Source organism: Cervus elaphus, chromosome 5 (assembly GCF_910594005.1).
Source record: "Cervus elaphus chromosome 5, mCerEla1.1, whole genome shotgun sequence".
NCBI classification, from domain to species: Eukaryota; Metazoa; Chordata; class Mammalia; order Artiodactyla; family Cervidae; genus Cervus; species Cervus elaphus.
In genome coordinates, this window is record NC_057819.1 from 112,393,218 (window position 1) to 112,414,556 (window position 21,339).

The 21,339-nt window shown below is 52.4% G+C and overlaps 3 protein-coding genes and 1 non-coding gene across 7 annotated transcripts in view; 1 reads left to right on the forward strand and 3 right to left on the reverse strand.

Moving 5' to 3' along the window:
• The window catches only part of GSDMB (gasdermin B), a 13,514-nt gene extending 12,172 nt beyond the window's left edge, over positions 1-1,342 (reverse strand). Inside the window, 2 exon segments of the mRNA XM_043904445.1 lie at positions 308-394; positions 1,222-1,342. Of these exon segments, the coding sequence (XP_043760380.1) occupies positions 308-394; positions 1,222-1,342 (208 nt within the window).
• On the reverse strand, positions 1,316-7,755 carry ORMDL3 (ORMDL sphingolipid biosynthesis regulator 3). 4 transcript variants are annotated; one of them, XM_043904441.1, is made up of 4 exons: positions 7,600-7,755; positions 4,224-4,423; positions 3,371-3,522; positions 1,316-2,947 (listed from the first exon to the last, which is right to left on the reverse strand). In XM_043904441.1, exons 2-4 carry the CDS (start codon positions 4,395-4,397, stop codon positions 2,812-2,814), a joined length of 462 nt encoding a protein of 153 aa, XP_043760376.1. In that variant the 5' UTR covers positions 4,398-4,423; positions 7,600-7,755; the 3' UTR covers positions 1,316-2,811. The 4 variants fall into 4 exon arrangements, with proteins under 4 accessions (XP_043760376.1, XP_043760378.1, XP_043760379.1 ...); XM_043904443.1 differs by having other exon boundaries at positions 4,224-4,418; positions 7,600-7,727; XM_043904444.1 differs by lacking the exon at positions 7,600-7,755 and adding an exon at positions 7,064-7,283 and having other exon boundaries at positions 4,224-4,418.
• On the forward strand, positions 5,425-20,277 carry LRRC3C (leucine rich repeat containing 3C). The gene is made up of 5 exons (XM_043900785.1): positions 5,425-5,430; positions 7,239-7,783; positions 8,017-8,135; positions 16,065-16,101; positions 19,474-20,277. Exons 1-5 carry the CDS (start codon positions 5,425-5,427, stop codon positions 20,273-20,275), a joined length of 1,509 nt encoding a protein of 502 aa, XP_043756720.1. The 3' UTR covers positions 20,276-20,277.
• Positions 13,487-13,559, reverse strand: TRNAG-GCC. Its single transcript has one exon. It is a non-coding gene; the product is annotated as a tRNA-Gly (tRNA).
• Positions 20,278-21,339: the final 1,062 nt, after the last annotated feature.

Here is a 21,339-nt window from a genome sequence, read left to right on the forward strand (position 1 = left end):
CTCCTTCCTTTTCAGATCTTTCCCCCCTTTCTTCAGGTTCCTCTGCCACCCTCCTGAGGCCAGACCACACCCCACAGGCTTCCTGGTCACCTTCCTCTAATTCCCTTCTGGCTGATGCAGACACCTGCTCACCCCTCACCCATGTTCCCTTCTCTGCCCCTGCCCCCGTCATGGTGATCAGCTCACAACTCACTCCCCACCGGAATCCTTCTGGGATTCTGGAGAGGCTGTGCCCATCTCTTTGGACCACAGGTGTGTGGTCCGAAAAAGAGGCCGCCACACCTCTTTTTTGTCCTCAGCTACTCACCAAAAATGGAGGTTGTAAGAATTCCCTCTGTGTAGGGTCTCTGCACAGTTCCAGGCCACTGCGTCTTGGGACTATATAATATGGGAACTGAAAGAAAAAATAAACTGGAGAGCTAGGAGCCCCACCTCTCAGATTTTTAGATATGCCCCTTTATGGCCTGGCTGGAGGCCGACCCAGGTCAAAGGTAAGAAACCGACGGGGCTTCCCTGGTGGTTCAAAGGGTGAAGCATCTGCCCGCAATGCGGGAGACCCGGGTTTGATCCCTGGGTCGGGAAGATCCCCTGGAGAGGGAAATGGCAACCCACTCCAGTATTCTTGCCTGGAGAACCCCATGGACAGAGGAGCCTGGTAGGCTACAGTCCATGGGGTCGCAAAGAGTCGGACACGACTAAGCGATTTCACTTTCACTTCCCTCCTCAAGGACCCAGGGCGCAGGTAGGTGGGAGGCAGACAGGCAGACACAGATAAGGCACAGAACGGGCTGTAAAGGCCCCTCCCTGGCAGTGAGCCTCAGTAAGTCCTCTTCCCTCCCAGTCATGCTTATGGAGGGAGAAGGAAGCAGGAAGCTTCCTCTGAGGACACAGAGGCCAGGGGGAGAAGCCGCCCTCCAACGCAGGAGGAGAAGTGACAGGAGTTCAGGGGGAGGAATTCAGAGGAAAGGACTGGGCACCCCTGGGACTCTGGCTTCTTCAGGAAGCCACGGCTGAACTGATGCCCTCCCTGGCGGCAGCACAAACTCTCCCTCTGCCGGCCCAGCCTGGCTCAGCCAGTCAAGCCTAGAGGTGTGAGTTCTGTCTGAGGACCAGCCAGGCGAAATCCCAGAGCAGACTGCTGCACTCTGGCCAGCTTACTGCCTTGGCTAGCTCGCCACCAGCCCTTTCACCCCGTTCTGCTGGCCCCAGGGGCCCTCTCACCAACCAGCAAAGGGTTGGACCCATGCTCCACACTGCCCTCCCCCCGCTCCTCCTCCAGAGCCCTCCAGGAAGCAGAGGCCAGACTCCGGGGAAATAGGAACATGTTGTCCTTTATTTGCATTTCGCAGAATACTGTACAAAGGGAGTAAAAATCCTATTCACACTTTGCTTAGAAAGATTTTGAGGTGAAAGTTCCCTATGATACATGGGGTGGGGCTTGGGGGGACCAAGAGGCAGAAAACACAGCCAGTGACCCCCCAACCCCCACTGCTCCCTCAAGGCCCTGGTACCCACACCTCAGAAGTGACACAGACCCCAGTCAGACAGAGGGGTGGGGAGAAGGCGGCTCCCCTCTGGTCCGTGCTCAGGCTCCCGCCCCCCTCACCTCCTCAGCCTGAGGGGACAGCCCCCACAGGTCACTCCCTGCTCCCTCCACTGTCCTGCCCAGGCGGGGACCATGCAGGACTCTCTAGCCCACCAAACCCATTTGGCAGTGACCTGATGAGCCCACGGGTGCATGCCACACAAGAGGCCCTGGCCCAGCCCCCATCTGCGCGAGAAGGTCACAGGTGAAGGGCTGCGGAGGGGCCGCAGCAACGTTTCTGTGCATCGTCCCCAGGCCGCCCCCCACCACCACCGCAGAGAGTGTCACATCAGACCTGGGCTTATGATGACTCACGGGCCTCTCCAACCCATTCCACCCCCCCACGCCACCCCTGAGCTGCACATCCACAGCAGCCTCCCTCCCAATGCATCACCCCACCACGCGGAGGGTAAATGACCCCTCCGAGCCTGCCCCTCCTCCCAGACCACTTCTCAAAGAATGAGGTTGGGTCTGTCCCCACCGCCCACCCCCCTCACACCAATCCCAGCTGCTATGCGACCCCATTCTTCTAAGACTCAATTCAGGATCCCACCCCTGCCCCTAACTCCCTCCCCCAGGGCCAGGACGGCTGCAGCCCTGGCCCCTCACCCCTGGGACCAGGCCACCCACATCCAGCCCGCCATCCTGCTCCTTACCCTCCCCACTCCTACCCAATACCCCAGGTGGGTCGTGCGGGAGCCATCTGACTTGGATTAGACAATTCTCTACCCAGAGCGATGAGGTGCTGCCACACCTCATCATGGATACAAGCACACACTAAGTGTCACTCTAAAGACTTAAGAATTAAAGTGAAACAAACTAGAAGCTGTACCGTCCCCTCTGCCCCACTCACAGGGGTTAAAGTGCTTTAGCAGTCTGAGGATGAGCAAGTGAGCAGGGGGCTTCTCTTACCCCAACCTCACAGGTCTGTGTTCAGCCCAGAAGCCCAGCCCATTTCATGAACACCCCCACAGAGTCTCTATCCAAAAGGCAAAAGGAAAAGATTAAAAAAAAAAAAAATCAGAAGGGTCAGAGCCCCAGGGGGCCCCACCCCAACCCACTACAAGCTACTTCAAGTCTGCTACTGGGGGAAGTGAGGGGAAAACTAGGGCCCAGAGGCTCATCCCCGTCTCTGGTGGTTACCAGAGGCTCCTTCTGTCTTCAGCATCACAGCCCAGGCTTCGACCCCTCCCCTGCCATCCTGGGCAGGGGAAGGAGCTGCACCCTCAGTACTTGTTGATTCCAAAAATCCGGACTCCGTGGAGCTGGGGCAGCTTGGGAATGAGCACACTCATCAAAGACACAGTGTTGAGGATGAAATGGATCTGGTCGTACTTGGTATAGAAGCTGGTGAGGAAGTACCTGTAGGAGGAGGTTGGGAGGAGGTATAAAACTCTGTATGAAAGATCCCTTTCTTCCCCCCTCCCTGGTTGGGGGAGACAGATTCCTGACAGTGAAGAGTTACGGGAAAGACCCCCCAGAACTGAAGTAGGGTGGTAAGATTCCCCCCAACTACAGAAGCCCCCGCTGACCCAGGCCCCGTGCTCTACCCCAGACCTGTGGACCAAACTCAGTGGCAGGAAGGAAGCTCCAACGGAGGACAGACAGGACCAGGGAGTTAAAACCTGAGCCCAGCAAGAGACCCAGGGGCACCCCAGCCTTTCTTCCTCTGCTCATTCCTAAGCCAAGAGACACAGCTGGCGAGGGGTTTAAGCCTCTCAGGGCCCCAGGGTTCCCTGGGCCTTGGCCTTTCCACTGGCATCCTCCTCTGCCCAAGGCACTCACAGCACGATGGGTGTGATGGTCAGGAATTTCCGAGACGCGGTGAACTGGACCCCATAGTCCATCTGCTCCCAGTGGGTGAGCAGCCTCGCCTTGCCCTGGTCCGGGGTCTCAAAAGGTGTCCCCTTCACTGTGTGCAGGAAGATGTACATGCCCTGGAGGGAGGGGCCTTCGTTAGAAGACGCAGAAGGCCAAGGGCCCTCCAGCTCAGCTCCTCTGCCCCAGTCACAGACATGGGCTCCCAGCGATTCGGAGCCCCATCTACTGGGCAGGGGGATGCGGGCCGGAGGTCAGGCTGGAGCAGCTGGGAGACTGGCCAGAGAATAAGGAGACCCACTGGGTGAGAGGGCAGGCCTGGCATGAGGAGAACTCCCGGGGAGGAGTCACCCATAGAACCAGCAAGGAGACGCCGTCCCTCCAGCCCAGGACTAGGCTTCCTGCGCCAGCTGGGAGGAGGCCAGCTAATGGAAAGGAACCAGGTCTTGCTTGCCCACCAAGAGTACCAGGGAGCAAGCAGGTAGTGAAAGAGCATGGAGGGGCAAGAGAGAAGGACACTCAGATCCTGACTGGGGGAAGAGGCATTTCTGCCCCAGGTTAGGCATCTAAGTGCTGCAGACTCTTTGGGGTCCTTAGCTCAGCTCTTGATGACCCCCTCTTCCAATCCATAAGCCACCCCGTCCAAGAGGTGTGGCCATAGCTGCAGATTTTATTCCAGTAACGGGAAGTGGGGCAGAAACAAGAGAACTCTGGTGACTGATGTCAGCATGTAACCCTGACATCTGGCCCACGTCTGGGGGGAAGGGTCCCCTACCTCCACCCCAACCCCACCAAAGGCAGGCAGCAGGCAGGCCCTCACCATGTTGTGGATGAGGTTGGTGAGGGTCCAGACGACGGGGACGCTCACAAAGGGGATGCTGAGCAGTACGACGTGGAGAAGCCCAATGGCCAGCACGTACGAGAGCCAGATGCCGCGGCTGTTCATCACCCGCGTGTTGGGGTTCACCTCGCTATGTGCTGTTCCCACGTTCATCCTGCTGCCCCTCTCCTGCCACTGTCCTACAAACAAGCAGCACAGGTGAGACAGGTTACACTACTTTCCCTGCTCCCTCACACCTTCCAATTCCTGCAGGGAGGCAGGCTTTATCCATTTCCCGCTGCTGGGCTGGGACAAACTCCAGGCTGCTCTGCACGTCATCCAATCAGGACAGTGCCCTTCCAGGCATTGGAACTGCCTGGGTGGACAGGCCATCAACAGGCATCCAGCCCCAGAGCAAAGAAACCACTGCCTGTCCTGCCATCTCACGCTCTAGGGGGGCCCTCTACCCAAGAAGCCCAGGGCAGGGGAGAAGAGGCCTGTGCCCTAACAATCACTCAGCAATAACCCCTGCTGGACTCCGTCTCACTGAGGGTCTGATATGACACATCTCCACCCCTGAACCCCAGCTCTCCTGAGAAGAAATAAAAGGAGGTGAGAACAGGCAGTAGTGGATGAAGTATTTGAGGGTCACTGTTTCTACCCACCTTTCCTAATTCTCCAATTCTGGGTATCCCTGCACCCTAACTCAGGAGAATTGGTGGGGGTAGAGAGAGAAAAGGAAAAAAGAGAAAACAGATAAGAGACAACCTTTGCCCAGACCTGGAAGCTGCCTTCTTGGGGACACAAAACCACCCGTCCAGATGTTTTATCCATTTGGCAGCCACTCAGGCTAGCTCTCCTGATGCCACCCATTTTCCTGCCAAACCACCTCGGCCCTTTTCCCTATTAGAGGAGGGGCAAGGACAGTGAACATGATCAACATCTACAGTGCCCATGGGTGTCTGGAGCCCACATCAACAGACGTCTCCCAGGGACACACCTACGGCCTCTCTCCTGACCCCTTCCCTCTCTATCCACCCATCCTCACCTGAGCCTCTTTTCCTAGTATCTGTTTCCAAGTGTAAGTTATTAGCACCATGCCTTCCTCTGCCCAGTTCCAAGAGCAGAGGCCCTGCAGCAAGGGGAACCAGGAGGGCTGCCCTGGCTGCCCATGAAACCATGCAGCCCAGCCTGTTCTTGGATGCAGGTAAGGAGGGGAACGAGCAGCCCCTTGTCCAGAGCTCAGCTGTCCCCAGAACTCTGAGGGCCCTCTGACCAGCAGGAGGTGGGAACAGATGGCACCTTTGTACTGGCTCACTTCCTCAGCTAAGGGAAGATCCTGCCCAATAAAGACCCTAAGGTCATCACCATGGTAACAGCCCCATCTTTCCTGGGGATACAGAAAGGGGTCCCAGATAAGGGTATCCTGGAAGTGCTCAGAAGGTCATCCCCCGACCCTGCTGCGATGACCCCCCCACCCCCAGACTCAGTTGCCCTCTATCTCTGGGTGGGATCACAGAGACTGCATAGGAGCTGGAATTCTCAAGGATCAGTTCCCTACTTCCAGAATAATGGGAACAAGTTTCTGCCTCTCAGATGGCTCTAAGCTTAGAGACTGCAGGGGAAATGTGACCCACAACACACCTTCCCAACATACAAACATACATGTGATGGCTCCAAAAGCAGTCATGCTCTTGGGGCCCATAAGCTCAACCCATTAGGTTGGATAATTGGGCCTAAGAGAAACCCAGGGAACTAGAAAACCAGGACTAGCTCAGTTGTTTACCTTCCCAGGGCCTTAGGGCTTCAGTTACCCAAACACAGCTCCTGGGAAACCTACTGCACAAAAGCCTCCACCTGGTGGAAGGGGAGCGGAGGGTGGGGGAGACTGGCTAGGAAGTGACGGCCTGAAGGGCTTAACTACTGGGAAGAAGAGGGAGAGAGTTCCCCAAGTAGGACCAGAAACTGCTTCCCTTCCCCACTTCCCCCTAACCTAGACCTACAAGGACAAAGGAGTAGCAAGACCTCTAGCCCTCCCGAGGAGCCTTGCTGAGTCCCAGATGATTCAACACTCCTTGCTGGCTGTAACAGGGCACCCAGCAAGGTCTGAGGCGTCTCGGGGCATGGGGGCGGGGGGGGCGGGGGGGGGGCTCAGACCTATGGCTTCAACTGATAGCCTAGGAAGCTTCTTTCTGCAGCCTGAACACCAGGTGCCCTGAGAGCAGAAATTCCCAGGAGACCACCCCCCTAAAAAAGATAGAAAAGTCAATAAACTAAGGGAACGACTGGCAGCAATAAACTAAGAAAAGCTCTCTTGAGACTTTTGTGTGACTAAGGGTACACACCACTTCCATTAGTGAAATAACCAACTGCCCCTGGCCCAGAAGGGGAGAAATGGGAAGAAGAAGCTGGCAGACACAAAGTAAGCTCACAGCAGCTGAGGCTGAAAAGTTCTGCCACTAAACTAGCAGGTGGCTGCCCGCGTCAGTCCCCGAGGTGGTTTCATAACCTGCCTCAAACCAAAACCTGCAGCAACTCTGTTCTGTTAACTACTTTCTTTCAGGCAGCTCTTTCGTACTCCTTCCCTCCCTATCCTACTGGCTCCTACACAAATATCTCTGCCCAGTCTGTCAGACACCTAAGCCAACACCACAGTGCCAACGGCCAGGTGAGCTGCTTCGTAATCTCTCCCCCAACTAAGGGCAGCAAATCTTTCGCCTTCTGGGTGAGGAGCTCAAAGCACAGCAGCCTGCAACCTGGACCCCAGCGGGGAGTCCCTGACACAAAGCCACTGTCTTTCTGCCCACCCCCCAACCGGCAGGGCCACCATCGTCACTCACCACTTAGCTCCGGTTCTCCGGGAGGGCGGTGGGGATGGAAAGAAGGCGAGAAGAGCAGCGAACCCCTACTAGCACGGGGAGAGGGTGAGGCGAGGAGGCGGAGTCCTCACTATTGTTGGGGTTTACAGAGTGGGACTTCGAGACGAAGTAGGGGTCTCCGCTCCACACCCCCCAGCCTGGGACCTCGCACTTGGAGCCTGGCCTCGTCCGGAGCCCCACCCCCACACGTTCACCCAGCTGGAAGCGGCCAAACCTTTATCCCCGAAGTCCAGCCTCTCCCCGCCCCCATCCCCAGCCCAAGCGCTTCTCCTCGACGCCCCATCCCCTGCCTCCTGCCCCCACTTTCCCCTTTGGGCATCACTTCGACCGATGCACCCCCGCCCCCGGCCGATGCACCCCCGCCACCTCCACTCGCCCTGTCCCGATCCCCTCCAACCCGGGCGCCTCCCCAACAGCCCCCACCTCCTTTCCCGACCCTCCTGTAGCCCCGGGGTACTCCCGGCTTGGCCACTCCACGGCCGCCCGTCTGGACTCACCGTGTGGGGCCGGAGGTCGAGGCCCAGGAAGGGTGCCCGGGGGCGGGGGCCGCTGCTGCTCCAGCAGCTGTAATGAGCCGCGGCGGCAGCCACCCCGCTGGCAGCTCGGGCCGAATCAGCGCCCCGCGCCAGCCCCCATTACGTCACCGCCCAGCGCCGGGCCGCCCGCAGCCTCCTGGGAGTTGTAGTATTTACCCCTGCTCCAGCCCAGCGCTCTCTGGGGCCGCCCGCAGGTTTCAACTGTACGCGATACAAAGGTCAGCTGGTATTGCTTTGACGCATAACAATGCCTGTTTTTGCGTCAGCGTGCTTCTTGTGGAGTTTACTATTGCCCGGTTTTGCAGATGAGGAAACTTTTAAGTTTTAAGTAACTTGCCATAGGTCCCCGCTGGCTGTAACAGGGCACCTGTTACCCAGAAATTCTGACCCCAAGTCAGAGTTTTTCAACTACACCTCGCTGCCTCCAGACAACTCTCCAGACAACTACTGGCTCTGCCCCTGTCGGGCCTCCTGGAAGCGGGTTTTTCGCGATATTGGTTAGTATGAGAGTCTGGAGGGCAGAGAACTAAGTCCACAGCCTGTCTGCTGCTTAGTTACACCTGACCCAGGCCGGCCTGGGCCAGGTCTCATCTTTGGCCTTCCCACATTAGACGTGGGAAGACGACATGTGACTTGGGAAGCCACCCTGATGAATAACCAGGTCCCTGAGTCCCAGTCCCAGGTCAGCTGTGTGGGTTTTGGTGGCTCTGGGGTCTGCAGTTTTCCCCTCAGAACTCTGCAGGCCAGGGCACAGATTTTCCTGCCAGGTAGGCTAAGCAGGTACTGCTTCACCAGCAGTGTAACCCTCGGCAAATAAATTGTCTTAATCTCCAATTCCATACCTGTGAAAACCTATCTCCAAGGTTGTGGAAATTCAAAAGAATGTTTGCAAAGCGACTGTTATATTGTAGGAAGCTGTTTCTGTAGGAGGCTGAACTAAAGGACTCTTGAGGTCTCCTGGGTCACTCCCACTCTCCATGTCACCAAGAGGGCCTTGTTTGAGTAGTTTCTACTTTCCCTGCCCCAGCTTTGAAGTCCACTCTATGCCCAGCCGGGCTGAAATAGCAGGATCAGGTGATGTCACGACTGGCCAACCTGCCTGGCTGTGAACACACACTGAAATGAAGGTGAGGGAACAGAAAGGAGAATGCTGGTCCAGGGAACCTGGGGAGCACTCCTCTGTGACCTCACCCACCCTCTCACCAAGGGGCTGCCAGGAAACAGCTGTCATAAAGCTGGAGTGGGCCCCTGAGGGACCTATTGGACACCCAACAGGTGGATATCTGAACCACTCAGGGCAGGAGAACAGGCAGCTTCTGAAATATTTCCAGGGCCAGTAGCTCGAGAGCACTCAGCCCAAGACTTGAATAGTCACCCCAGAGTCCTTTTTTTCTTTTTTTTTTTACCCCAGAATCTTAAACAGTTGTGCCTGGGCCTTACAGAAGTTCCTGCTGGAGGCCCCTTCTGAAGAAATAAGCAAAAACTGCGTGTTGTCCTTCCATAGAGGCCTCCCCAGTACTGAGGGAAAAAAAATTCTCTTATTTTTCCCCAAATGCGCCTACTGGACTCCTTCCACTTTTCTCTGGGAGTCTTTCATTCTCCCCATAGTTGATCAAGCTCTCTGATCTTTGCCAATTTCCTGTCTGTGAAGTTCAGTGACCCAGACTGGTTCCAAGCCTCAAACAAGGGTCTGACTAAATGCATAGTCTAACGGAAAGATTACTGGACATGCCATGACCTATTAATAGCTCCTGTTATCAAGGGTGGTTTTTTTTTTTCTACAATGAGAATGAACAGAGTCCTGACTCACTCTAGGTTTGTGGTGAATTGTGGATCGCTTTCTGCTTAATTTAGCCTGAGTCCCTGTCATCACCTTTCTCCTCTGGCTCTCTGCCCTTGTAATTACCATGTCTTCACCAGACATCCTTCAGCCTTGAATAGGCCTAAGCACAGTCCAGAATGAGTGACAGCACTCTTATGTGGTGCTGGCCAGTGTGTAACCCCTCAAACAAACAATTTCTGATATATGCCAAGAGGTTAAAAAATTGTTCAGGCCTCAGAGCCATGATTACACTTCTGGTAACAGATTCCGAGGAAGTACAGCCCATGTGCTATATGTGAGGGTATTCATTCCAGCATTATCTATAACAATAGAAAACTGAAAGCAACCCGGTTCAGTTCAATTCAGTCCCTCAGTCACGTCTGACTCTTTGCAACCCCATGAACTGCAGCACGCCAGGCCTCCCTGTCCATCACCAACTCCTGGAGTCCACCCAAACCCATGTCCATTGAGTCAGTGATGCCATCTAACCATCTCATCCTCTGTCATCCCCTTCTCCTCCTGCCTTCAATCTTTCCCAGCATCAGAGTCTTTTCAAATGAGTCAGTTCTTCGCATCAGGTGGCCAAAGTATTAGAGTTTCAGCTTCAACATCAGTCCTTCCAATGAACACTCAGGACTGATGTCCTTTAGGATGAACTGGTTGGATCTCCTTGCAGTCCAAGGGACTCTCAAGAGTCTTCTCCAACACCACAGTTCAAAAGCATCAATTCTTCGGTGCTCAGCTTTCTTTGTAGACCAACTCTCACATCCATACATGACCACTGGAAAAACCATAGCCTTGACTAGACGGACCTTTGTTGATAAAGTAATGTCTCTGCTTTTTAATATGCTGTCTGGAGAGTTGGACTGTGAAGAAAGCTGAGCACCGAAAAATTGATGCTTTTGAACTGTGGTGTTGGAGAAGACTCTTGAGAGTCCCTTGGACTGCAAGGAGATCCAACCAGTCCATCCTAAAGGAGATCAGTCCTGGGTGTTCATTGGAAGGATTTATGTTGAAGCTGAAACTCCAGTACTTTGGCCACCTCATGCAAAGAGTTGACTCATTGGAAAAGACCCTGATGCTGGGAGGGATTGGGAGCAGGAGGAGAAGGGGACGACAGAAGATGAGATGGCTGGATGGCATCACCAACTCGATGGGCATGAGTTTGAGTCAACTCCGGGAGTCAGTGATAGACAGGGAGGGCTGGCGTGCTGCAATTCATGGGGTCACAAAGAGTTGGACACGACTGAGCGACTGAACTGAACTGAACTGAACTGCAGTTGGTCATAAGTTTCCTTCCAAGGAGTAAGCATCTTTTAATTGCATGGCTGCAATCACCATCTGCAGTGATTTTGGAGCCCAGAAAAATAAAGTCAGCCACTGTTTCCACTGTTTCCCCATCCTAAGTGCCCAAGAAAAAAGTTATAGTACTATATCCACTGAGTGACATAGAAGGAAGCCATATAGTAAATGATTGTGACTAAGAAAATGTTAAATGAAAAGATCAGGATACAAAATAGCCTGTGCTGGGAGTTACCTAGCAGTCCAGTGGTTAAGCACAGGGCTTTCAGTGTTGTAGGCCTGGGTTCAATCCCTGGTCAGGGAACTAAGATCCCAAAAGCCATGCAGCCTGGCAAGAAAAAAAAAAAAAGTCTGAACACTCCCCAGGGATGCAGTCAGCAAAACAAAAACCCAACTCCATCAACAAATCAATTGGAAGAAAAAAAGGAGAGGGAGAGACTTAAAATTAAAGGAAATTAAGAAATCTATCAATCAAAAGCCTTATTGGGGTCCTCATTAAAGTACACCAACTTTAAAAGAATATTTAAATTATTGAGGAAATTTGAATGCCAGCTATTCAAATTGATTATTTTAATGAAATATACATTTTAAGGCATGGTATGGTACTGTGGTAATTTTTTCAATAAAAAAGTCCTTCTTATCTTCTGGACATATATGCTAACATATATGTGGATGAAATTATATGATGGCTGGATTTGCTTCAAAATAATCTGGGCTAGGGGTGGGGGAGGGGAAGAAAAGAAGTGAGTTGGGCCGTGAGGTGATAATTATTGAAACCAGGAGATGGGGACATGAGATTACTTCTATTATTTTCTATGCCTTTTTGCATTTGAAATTGTCCACAATAAAAAGTTTTTATAAACCTGTAAATGCATTAACGATTATGATGTGACAAGACAGAGCAACACTGGTAAGACCCCAGCACCAGACTGCCAGGGATCAAGTCCCAGCTCCTGCGGTTGTCAGCTGTGTGACCTTAGGCGAGTCACTGGACCTCTCTGCGCTGTGGTTCCTAGAAATGAAGAATGTTGATCTTCATGGTGATACCTGCCACGTGTTGTTGTGAGAATTAAATGGGTCACTACATGTGAAGCACTTAGAACAAATCCGGGCACTCAGGAATCGTTATCGACTTTTGTTAATCCAGTCCACATTTGAGTGATATTTGATCATCTGCTTCACGAGGCTGTGGAAATCCAATAAAATAAAAACAGATCTTGTGTTAGGATGGAGGGGTTGGGGGTAATCTTTTTCATTCTCTAGTTTCAAACTTTGTGTAATGGGAGATTATTCATTTTAAATTCTTTATGAAAAGTGTTTATGTTTTTAAAACAGAGTGAGTCATCTTCACTGACTTCTCCCTGCCCTCTGGGAACTCCTTAGTCTGCTCAAGTAGACATGTTCCCAGCCTTGGGGTGTTTCCATCTGGCGGGGTGGTGTGGCCTCTGCTTGCCACAGATACACCGTGTGGGCCGAGATAGCAAACAGGGGCGGGGTAACAAGCTGGGAACACATTCCTGGGGTGCTGGCAGTGGTGGGAAGTGAGGAGGTGGGATGTCAAGAAACAGAACCCCTTCTTCTGAACCCCGGGGGGAATGACTGAGCCTTCCACTCTTATCACCTCCTACTCCCCTCCAATTCATTCCGGCTGCTCTCCAGCTCCCCCCACCTCACCTCCCTCCTTCCAGAAGGGGAGGTGTTGAGGTCACACCCAGAGCAAGTGCAAGGAAGCAAAGAGCTGTTTATGTCCGCAGCTGTTTTTGTTTGGGTGGGGGGGCACCCCGGACATGTGGTGGCAGCGGAAGGGAGGGGGCAGTGATGCTGAGCCATCAGAGCCCTGAGTGAGTTTACCAAGTTGATGAGAAACAGGAGGAGGTGCCAGGACAGGCCGAGTTGCCAGTGGGCACTCCACTCTCCTCCCCTCGCCCTGCCCTGTGGTTGGCTATTTTGGGCTGCAGAGGGAAAGGGCTGAGCCTGCCAGGGCCTCCTGGGCCAGAATCAAGGCTAGGGAACCAGAACCTCCCTCTGGGAACCAAGAGCAGGCTGCTCATTAGGAACCCCTCCACTTGCATATTCTCTGATACAAACAACTGAGATTTTCCCTTATGCGGGGAGAAAAAAAAAAAAGTTTAGAAAACTGTAAATATCACCAGATCAAAAGGGCAATGGATATAAAAACAGTAGCTTTAAGAAAAGCTCCCCTAGGTTCCTTCTAGTCTCATGACTACCCCTAGCAGTCCCCACCTCTTTAGGAATTCTGGGCTGCCACTGCCCCAGATCAGCTTCCGCCTTCCCCTCCTAATACAACTCTGCTTTCAGGGGTAATCACAGCCACCATTATTAGCATTTGCTCTGTTCCAGGCGCTGGGCAAAAGGCCTTACCTACATCAACTCTCTCCATCTTTCAAACAACTCTGTGAGATGGGTATATAGGTAGATAGATAGGGTTTTGTTTTGGGGTTTGTTTTTTTTTTTTTTTTTTTTGGCTGTACTGGGTCTTCGTTGCTCCTCAGGCTTTTCTCTAGTTGCAGTCAGCCACTCTAGTAGCCACTAGGCTACTCTCTAGTTGTGATGATGCGCGGGCTTCTCACTGTGGTGGCTTCTCTTGTTGGGGAGGACAGGCTCTAGGAAATGCGGGCTTCAGTAGTTGCCGCTCCTCAGCCCTAGAGCACAGGCTCAATAGTTGCAGTGCAAGAGCTTAGTTACTCCACGGCATGTGGGATCTTCCCTGGACCAGGGATCGAACCTGTGTCCCCTGCATTGGCAGGCAGATTCTTTACCACTGAGCCACCAGGGAAGCCACAGTAGGTATTTTTATTATCTCCACTTTGCAAATGAGAAAACTGCCGTAGGAAGAGTTTAAATATTTTGCCGAAGGTCACACAGCCAGGAAATGGCATTTTTCCCAAAAGTCAATCCTGGCCACACACACTCCTGCAACCATCTGTCCTTCATGTTTGCATCAGTGCCTTATAAAGACTTCTCTCCTGCACTGGGAGCGCTGTATTTATGTTACACATCCACTGTCCCTGGAGGCTGCTTGCTCTGTATTTCTTACTCATATTTGCATATCCTGTATACAGTAGGTTCTCAGGAAATGTTAGCCTTGAGGCACACCTACCAAACTACTGCTGCATCAAGCCCCTAACCACTCTCCCCTAACCACACCGGGCTCTCTCTTGCTCTTGTCTCAGCCTACAATGCCTTTGTGCTGCTGGTAGACTCCTGTTTGTTCCAGAAAGCCACCCCTCACCTGTCTCCTTCTCTGTGAAGGAGACTGTCCAAACAGAACCCGCTGCTTCATCCTCTCAGCTTCTCTGACGCCTGCAGACGCCTCAGCTACAGCCCACCCCTAGGCCATCAAGAGGCCAAATTTGCCTGCATACCCATCTTCCCCTATTGTCTGAAGGCTATTCTACTTCTCTCTGCATCCCCAATGCCTAAGAGGCCCAGCAGGTGTGTGCCGAACTAAGGAGAGAGTACTTCTGAGGATGGGAGCGTGACGTATGTACACCCTTGTCAGTTTCCACAAAAGAGCAGAGGACTTTGTTGCCCCCAAAGCCCAAACGGCCCAAGAGACTGGTGTTAGATGGGTCCCTGGTTGACATGCTGGGTCAAGGAGACAGCCCTCCTCCTTTCCTTTCAGTTGTCACTCTCTACCCAGGCTGAGCCTGGGGGGCGCGTTTTCAATATAAGGCAGGGAGGGGCCTAGAGGACTGCTCAACTTCCTTCCTCCAAAGTCACATCTCTGGGGCATGGAGTTACTGTCGTTGGAGGGAAGAGTTGTGACTCAGGCCACGGAGGGTGGGAGCCTTCGGGGCCTACTTTCCAGGGCCCTGAACTTGAGAGCCAAGCCCAGTCATGCCTCAGCCTCTTCCCTGCCTCATCATCGTAGATACATTAAACATCAGGCTGGAAGGGATTTCAGAGGCCAAGAGTCCAGAGAACCAAAGACCCAGGGGAACTGGGGAAGGATGCCCACTGGCACAAATGTCTGATGACCCTGAGCTCCTCCAGTCATAGCTCCTTCAGTCGCCCATCCCTCATCACTTTCCCACCTGGACTGGTGTGGTAGCTGGTCTCTCACTCACCAATACATCTTCCACACGGCCAGTGGCATGATCCACATTCAAAGCTAATTTTAATACCCTTCCATCCATCAGCCATGGAAACAAGTCCTAATTCTTGCCTTGTATACAAGGCCCCAGGATCTAGATCTTTTCCACTTTAACTGCAGCCTTTGCCACCACCCCTTCAGCTCTACATCTAGGAGAAGCCAAGCCTTCTGATGCTCCCTTCTTCCTTCATATACTCTGCTGCTCCACCTAATGAACTCAGCCTTAAAACCCAACTCAAATATCCCTCCCTGGTAAAGCCTTCCCTGAGATCTTGGAAAAGTTAGTGTATCAGGTAGGAATGCTCTCAGTTAAAAGCAACAGAAAACCCGAGCAAAGGAATGATTCTGACCCTGGGTTGCCATCAGAATCACCTAGAGAGGAACTTCCCTGGTGGTCCAATGGTTAAGACTCTGCACTTCCAGTGCAGTGAATGCAGATTTAATCCCTGGTTGGGGAGCTAAGATCTTTTGTGCCATGAGGCATGGCCAAAAATATTTTTAAGTGAAAAATATTTAAAAGAATCACCTAGGAGCTTTAAAAAGTCCCCATCACTATACACATGCCAGATCAATTTAATTAGAATCTTTGAGGTGGACCCAGGCATCTGTAATTCTCAACACCTCCCATGTTCTAATGTGCATCTAAGTTAAGAAGCACTGAAGCAGGAGTTATCTTTCTCACATAATGAGTCCAGAAGTAGGCAGTTGCTGGTGTTGGCTGAGCGGCTTAGCCATATCCAGGCCAGGTCTCAGTGATACTCCTGACCTTTCCTTTCTGCTTTGCTGCCTCGAGGTCAAAATATGGCTGTAGTTGACTCTTCCTGTCCAATGCCTGAAGAAAGCTGTAGAGAGAAGGGGAGGGTTGAATCCATCCTCTTTTTATGAGCAAATCAAAGACTGTCCTAGAAACCCCTCAGTCAACTTCAGCTTAGATGTCGTTGGTCACAGTGAGCCACACCCAGCTGCCAAGATCGCTCCTCCCAAATCAGTGTGTGTTATCGAGGAAGGAGCTCAGGAACGGACACTGAAGGGTGGCAGAATACATCACCCCAAAATATGTCACTTGGGCCTAAGGATTATTTTGAGCAGATGCAAGAAGGGCCTTCTAATCTCTTTTCTTCCAGAAAAGAAAGTGGAAGTGTTCATCGCTCAGTGATGTCCAACTGTTTGCGACCCCATGGACTATAGCCCACCAAGCTCCTCTGTCCAAGGACTTCTCCAGGTGAGAGTACTGGAGTAAGTAGGACCTTGTCATTTATCTCTTTTATATATAGTGGTATGTATCTGTTAATCCCAAATTCAAAGTTTATCCCTTCTCATCCATATAAATGTGTATGCTTTTCTCCTGTTAATCTGCTTATGTCACTTCAATTATCAGGCCCAGCTGAAAAGCCCTAATTGGGCAGGGGAAAACTGTTGCCTCCCCTAGAGCACCAGCAGATTCTGCCACGGTGACTTAACCTCTCTCTTGGCTTCACACATCATCTGGCAGACATCACATTAAAGGCATTGTGCAGACGTGTGTCAACATGTCCGTGTCTCCCGCCAGACTGGCAGTTCTTAACTCAGACTGAACATTAGAAATACCTGGGGAGCATTTTGAAAAATACCAGTGCATACACCCCATCCACAGAGATTTTAATTGGTCCAGGTACACCCAAGCATAACTAATTTTAGAAACTCCCCAGAGTGATTCTAATGGGCAGACTGGGTGAACCACTGGGCTAAACCACTGCTATCTAAGACCTTCAAAACGGGGGCTGGGGACTCCCCTGGCAGTTCTGTGATTAAGACTTCACCTTCCAAAGCAGGGGGGAGTGAGTTTGCTCCCTGGTTGGGGAGTAAAGATCCCACATGCCTCATAGCCAAAAACTAAAATATTAAAAAAAAAAAAAAAACTAGAAGCAATATTGTAACAAATTCAATAAAGACTTTTAAAATGGTCCACATTTAAAAAAAAAAAAAGAAACTTAAAAGAACAGGGGCTGAATCTTGAGCACAGCACCACTTATAACATGGGACTCACAGGGTATCTTCACTGAATGAACAAATGAATAAATGAATGAACGGCGGAGAAGAACTTCTGCTTCAGCCTCGTTCACCCTCAGACTGTACTGTGCACCGTTCTGAGTGTTATTCTTCCTTCTTCTCTGTTTTCTCATCTCTACTGAGCACCACATTCAATCACCCTCAGTGAATGATATCCGTGAGCCAGCCGGACCCTCCTGGGTGCACGGACTTCCTGCTTCTCTGACAGCTGCCATACCAGACACCTGAGTCCCACTCTTACCTAGCAGCAGCCCTAGTTGAAGGAGATAACTCTCTCCATCCACATCCAGGTTGCCCTCTTGTGCCTTAGCTAAAGCCCCACCCAGTGTGACAAGACAGCAGTGGGAGGGCGGGGGTAGGGTTCCACGTGCTTCCTTTTCCACACTCAGCCCCATCCCAAAGTGGACCCCCAAGTATTCAGTAGCAGAGTGTCTGACCTAACGAACAAGCAACCCACAGACAAAAGGTCCACTTCTTCTGCCCAAGTGTAGAAAATGCGTCTTATCGGATTCCGTAGACAATCTGCAGTCTGAGAAATGACCCTGTTAATGTCACCAGAATGAGTCAGTGGTGAGCACATCCTCAGTGATAACATCATCCCATATCCTAGCCTCTGATTCTGACTTCCATTACCCGCCTGAAAATGCTCGTTCAAGGTCACCTACAGGGCCAGGCTGAGGTCCTGCAACCTGTGCAGGGCCCCCATGCCCTCCATTCAGTAGGGCCCTGCACTTGGTTTTACAACCTACTGCTGTTGCCGTCTTGAAATTCTCAAGTTTTGAACAAAGGACCCCACGTCTTCATTTTGCACTGAAGCCTGCAGTGCTGTTCACCCATAGTCTCTTAGAAAATCCAACAAGGTTTTTTCCTCCCCAGAAAGGCCTCCACAGCATATGACCTCAGCTCTCTGTGACACCCACTCCTCTGTTCCCTTCCCTTACATTAGGAGAGGGTGGCGTGATGGGGCGGTGTGGCTGTAAATGACGGTCAGGATCAAGAGACCCTGGGGAATAAGTCGTCCAAGCTCTCCCCAGCTCCTGGGCATGAGGGAGAGTTAAAAGTACCAACTTGGGAGCTCAAGGCCCCAGCAAACTAAGAGAACATGAGTCAGCTCCAATCCAAAACAGAAAACCAGTGAGAAAACTTCTAGATGACCGTATGGGACTTCAGAAACCTTAAAGAACCCCCTCCAGCTCCTTAAGAGGCCATCTGCCAACAGTGCAGAGAACTAATAGTGCCCCCTGCCTGGCAAGGAGGCTGGACACCCTTCAGGGAGCCAGAAGATGAGGTCCTCCCAAGAGAGACAAGTTTTCCCAGAAAAAGGGTGAAGGAAGCTTATTTACCATGGAAGAAGGTGTGCGCAGTAGGAGGAGAGATGGGTTGCTGAAGGCAGTGGTGTGAGATGAGGCCCCCCCAGGCCTGCCAAGTGGGAATCCTCCTACTGAGCCAGGCTCTGGGCAGAGGGCAGAGGTTCTAGGAGGCAGAGTCTCAGCCCTGGCAGAGAGAGGAAGGATGGAGGCTAGCAATGTCAAGGCCTTGGAAAGAGAGCCTGAGGCAGGGAATAGAATTGGGGCCTGGTCTTCCCACAACAGGGCTCATCAGAGTCCGGGATCTACCCTCTCTGGGCATCGCCTGGCCAGACCAGGGCTCAGGTATCCGACACCTGGGGCCCGGAGTCACATGCCAGGAAACCCAACACTCCTGGGCCCCAGCCCCCAGCTTCCAGCAGCTACGGGAGCAGGGCTCCGGAGGAGGAAGTGGGTCTCCAGAGTCGCACCGCAGGGAGGCTACTTCCGGGAAGAGGGCAGCACAGGAGAAGGCTCTCCCAGCAACAGGGTGAGAGGCTGGGAAGAGGAGGAGGGAGAGGACAGGGAGGAAGAGTGGGGCGGAGAGGACAGAGCTGGGACGGGCCGAGGGGTGGACGCTCCAGGAAAGGGGGTGAACAGGCACAGAAGGTGGGAGCCTGGCTGGATACCATGAAGTCCTATTACTGATCCGTCCTCCCCGTCTCCTTCTCACGAGTGCTCTCTGGTGCCTACCTGGCCCACCTGGCAGCCACCCAGGTCCTTTATTCCAGTGGAAGGAAACAGTACATGGGCAGAAGCAGACGCTTAGGAGCCCCCAGACCCAGAATGACCAACAGAGCCTTGGACAGAAAGACTTCCTAGATTAGCCCTCCAGAATCAAAGAGAACTTAGAAGAGTCTCCGGCCCAGGGGACCATCTACCCCGAGGGCCCAGTAAGCAAGGAAGCAAAAGAGCCACCCAGGCCTGAGGGGGAGAAGGAAATGGCAACCCACTCCAGTATTATTGCCTAGAGAATCCCATGGACAGAGGAGCCTGGCAGGCTGCAGTCCATGTGGTCGCAAGAGTCGGACACGACTTAGCGGCTAGAGAGAAAAAGAGAGAGAGGCCTGAGGGAGCTCCCAAAGGAGAGGCCCTAGCCCAAAGAGAATCCAGAGGCAGACTTCAGGAAGAGAATGCTGGCCGCAGGGAACAGAATTCTCTCGACTCACTCTTCCTTTCTGGAACTTTTCCTTCCCCAGATTCTACTCCAGTCCAAGACTATGCCAATCTGTGGCCATGTTCCCGCCAGCCAGTCACCTCCTGTCCCTGCTGCTGGTGATAGACGCAGGGGGGACCGTGCCCAGCCCCCAGGGGGTTCCCCAGGGCTGCTATGCGGCAGAGGAAGCTGGGGAGCGGACCTTCCGCTGCAGCCAGGCAGGTCTGAGCGCTGTGCCCACCAGCATCCCCAACGACACCCGCAAGCTCTACCTGGATGCCAACCGGCTGGTGTCGGTGCCAGCTGGTGCCTTCCGGCACCTGCCTGTCCTGGAGGAGTTGGATCTGTCCCATAACATCCTTGCCCACCTCTCAGGGGCTGCTTTCCAGGGCCTGGCGGGCACACTGCGCCGCCTTGACCTCTCTGCCAACCAGCTGGCCTCGGTGCCCGTAGAGGCTTTCGTGGGGCTAAAGATCCAAGTGAACCTGTCTGCCAACCCGTGGCGCTGCGACTGTGCCCTCCAGGAGGTGCTCCGGCGGGTGAGGCTGGCCCCGGGCACGGGGACGGGCATCGTGTGTGGCCCGGGAGCCCGACCGGACCTGGTGGGGCAGGAGTTCCTGCCGCTGGTCGGGGAGGAAGAGTTGTGTGGGACAGGGCGGGGCGGGGCCCAGCGCAGCACCGACGTGGCCCTGCTGGTCACCATGGGCGGCTGGCTGGTGCTGGTGGTGGCTTATCTGGCCCACTACGTGTGGCAGAACCGGGACGAGACCCGACGTCCCCTCAAGCGGGCCCCCGTGCTGCCTGTGCGTTCTGAGGACTCCTCCACCCTCAGCACAATGGTCTGACGACCAGGGACACTTCTCTGGGCCCACGCCCGGCTCCCCTCTCCTCTCCTCTGACCCCCTCTGCCTCCCCTGCAGCCCCTTCCCATCCCCCAATTCCACCCACTTCCTCCTCTGTCTCTCCAAAGCACCTGATATCTCTCAGTCCACCAACACCATCTTCGGTGCCTGGGGGGTTGAGCGCCTACTTTTGGTACCTACTCTGCTGGTCTCTCATAAAGAGAAGGAGGGAGAGAGACTGTAACAGTTATTGTTATAGATTCACTGCATGGAAAAATATCTTCCAGAATTATGAATTAATTAACAGCCTAGAATTCTTTTTTCATACTTATGAACTATATAATGAAGAACTGCAATGCATTTTGCATGGCATTCATTTGTTTAAAATTGCTACTTTCTAAAATTCTCTTGTTTTCACATTTTGTTGGGGAACCCAACAACTCTACTGAGAAATCCAACTCAGTAGAGTTTCACCCAAGAAATAGCAGTAGTTGGACATTTCTGGATTTTTCCATATTGCTTTTTTTCTTGTTATATTTATACTTGATTTTGAAGGGTTGCTTATGCTTGTGTCACTGCAAGCAATCAGTACCCAGTCATCCTGTAACACAATGATACTTATTGTACAACAAAGCCTGAATTTCTACCAACTGTAAGCCCCTAGAGTTAGGTGTCTCCCTCCTAATCCATTTATCTATATCATGGCCTTTTCTCTTTACACTCAGCAGGTTCATAAGGTTATTTGCCTTTAGTGATTTCACTTTCTTACAGTATGAAATATGAAGGTTGATAAAAGGAGAGATTGCATCTAAAAAAAAATAATAAAGAACAGGAAAGCAAAGCTAAAAGAAATAGCAGCTCTAATTTATTTCTTTGAGAGTCTCAGGTCTCCTTAAGTGTTTTCCTGTTTTGGCTCTTCAAATCCAGCCTAAGCTAAAATGAAGAGGTATAGTAGATGCTGGTATTACATATATGGACAGTTCCCAAAGACCCCAGTAGAGTAAAGACCAAAAGGAAGCAAAACTAAAAGAATATAAAACAGGAGAGCTGGGTTCAATCCCTGGTTT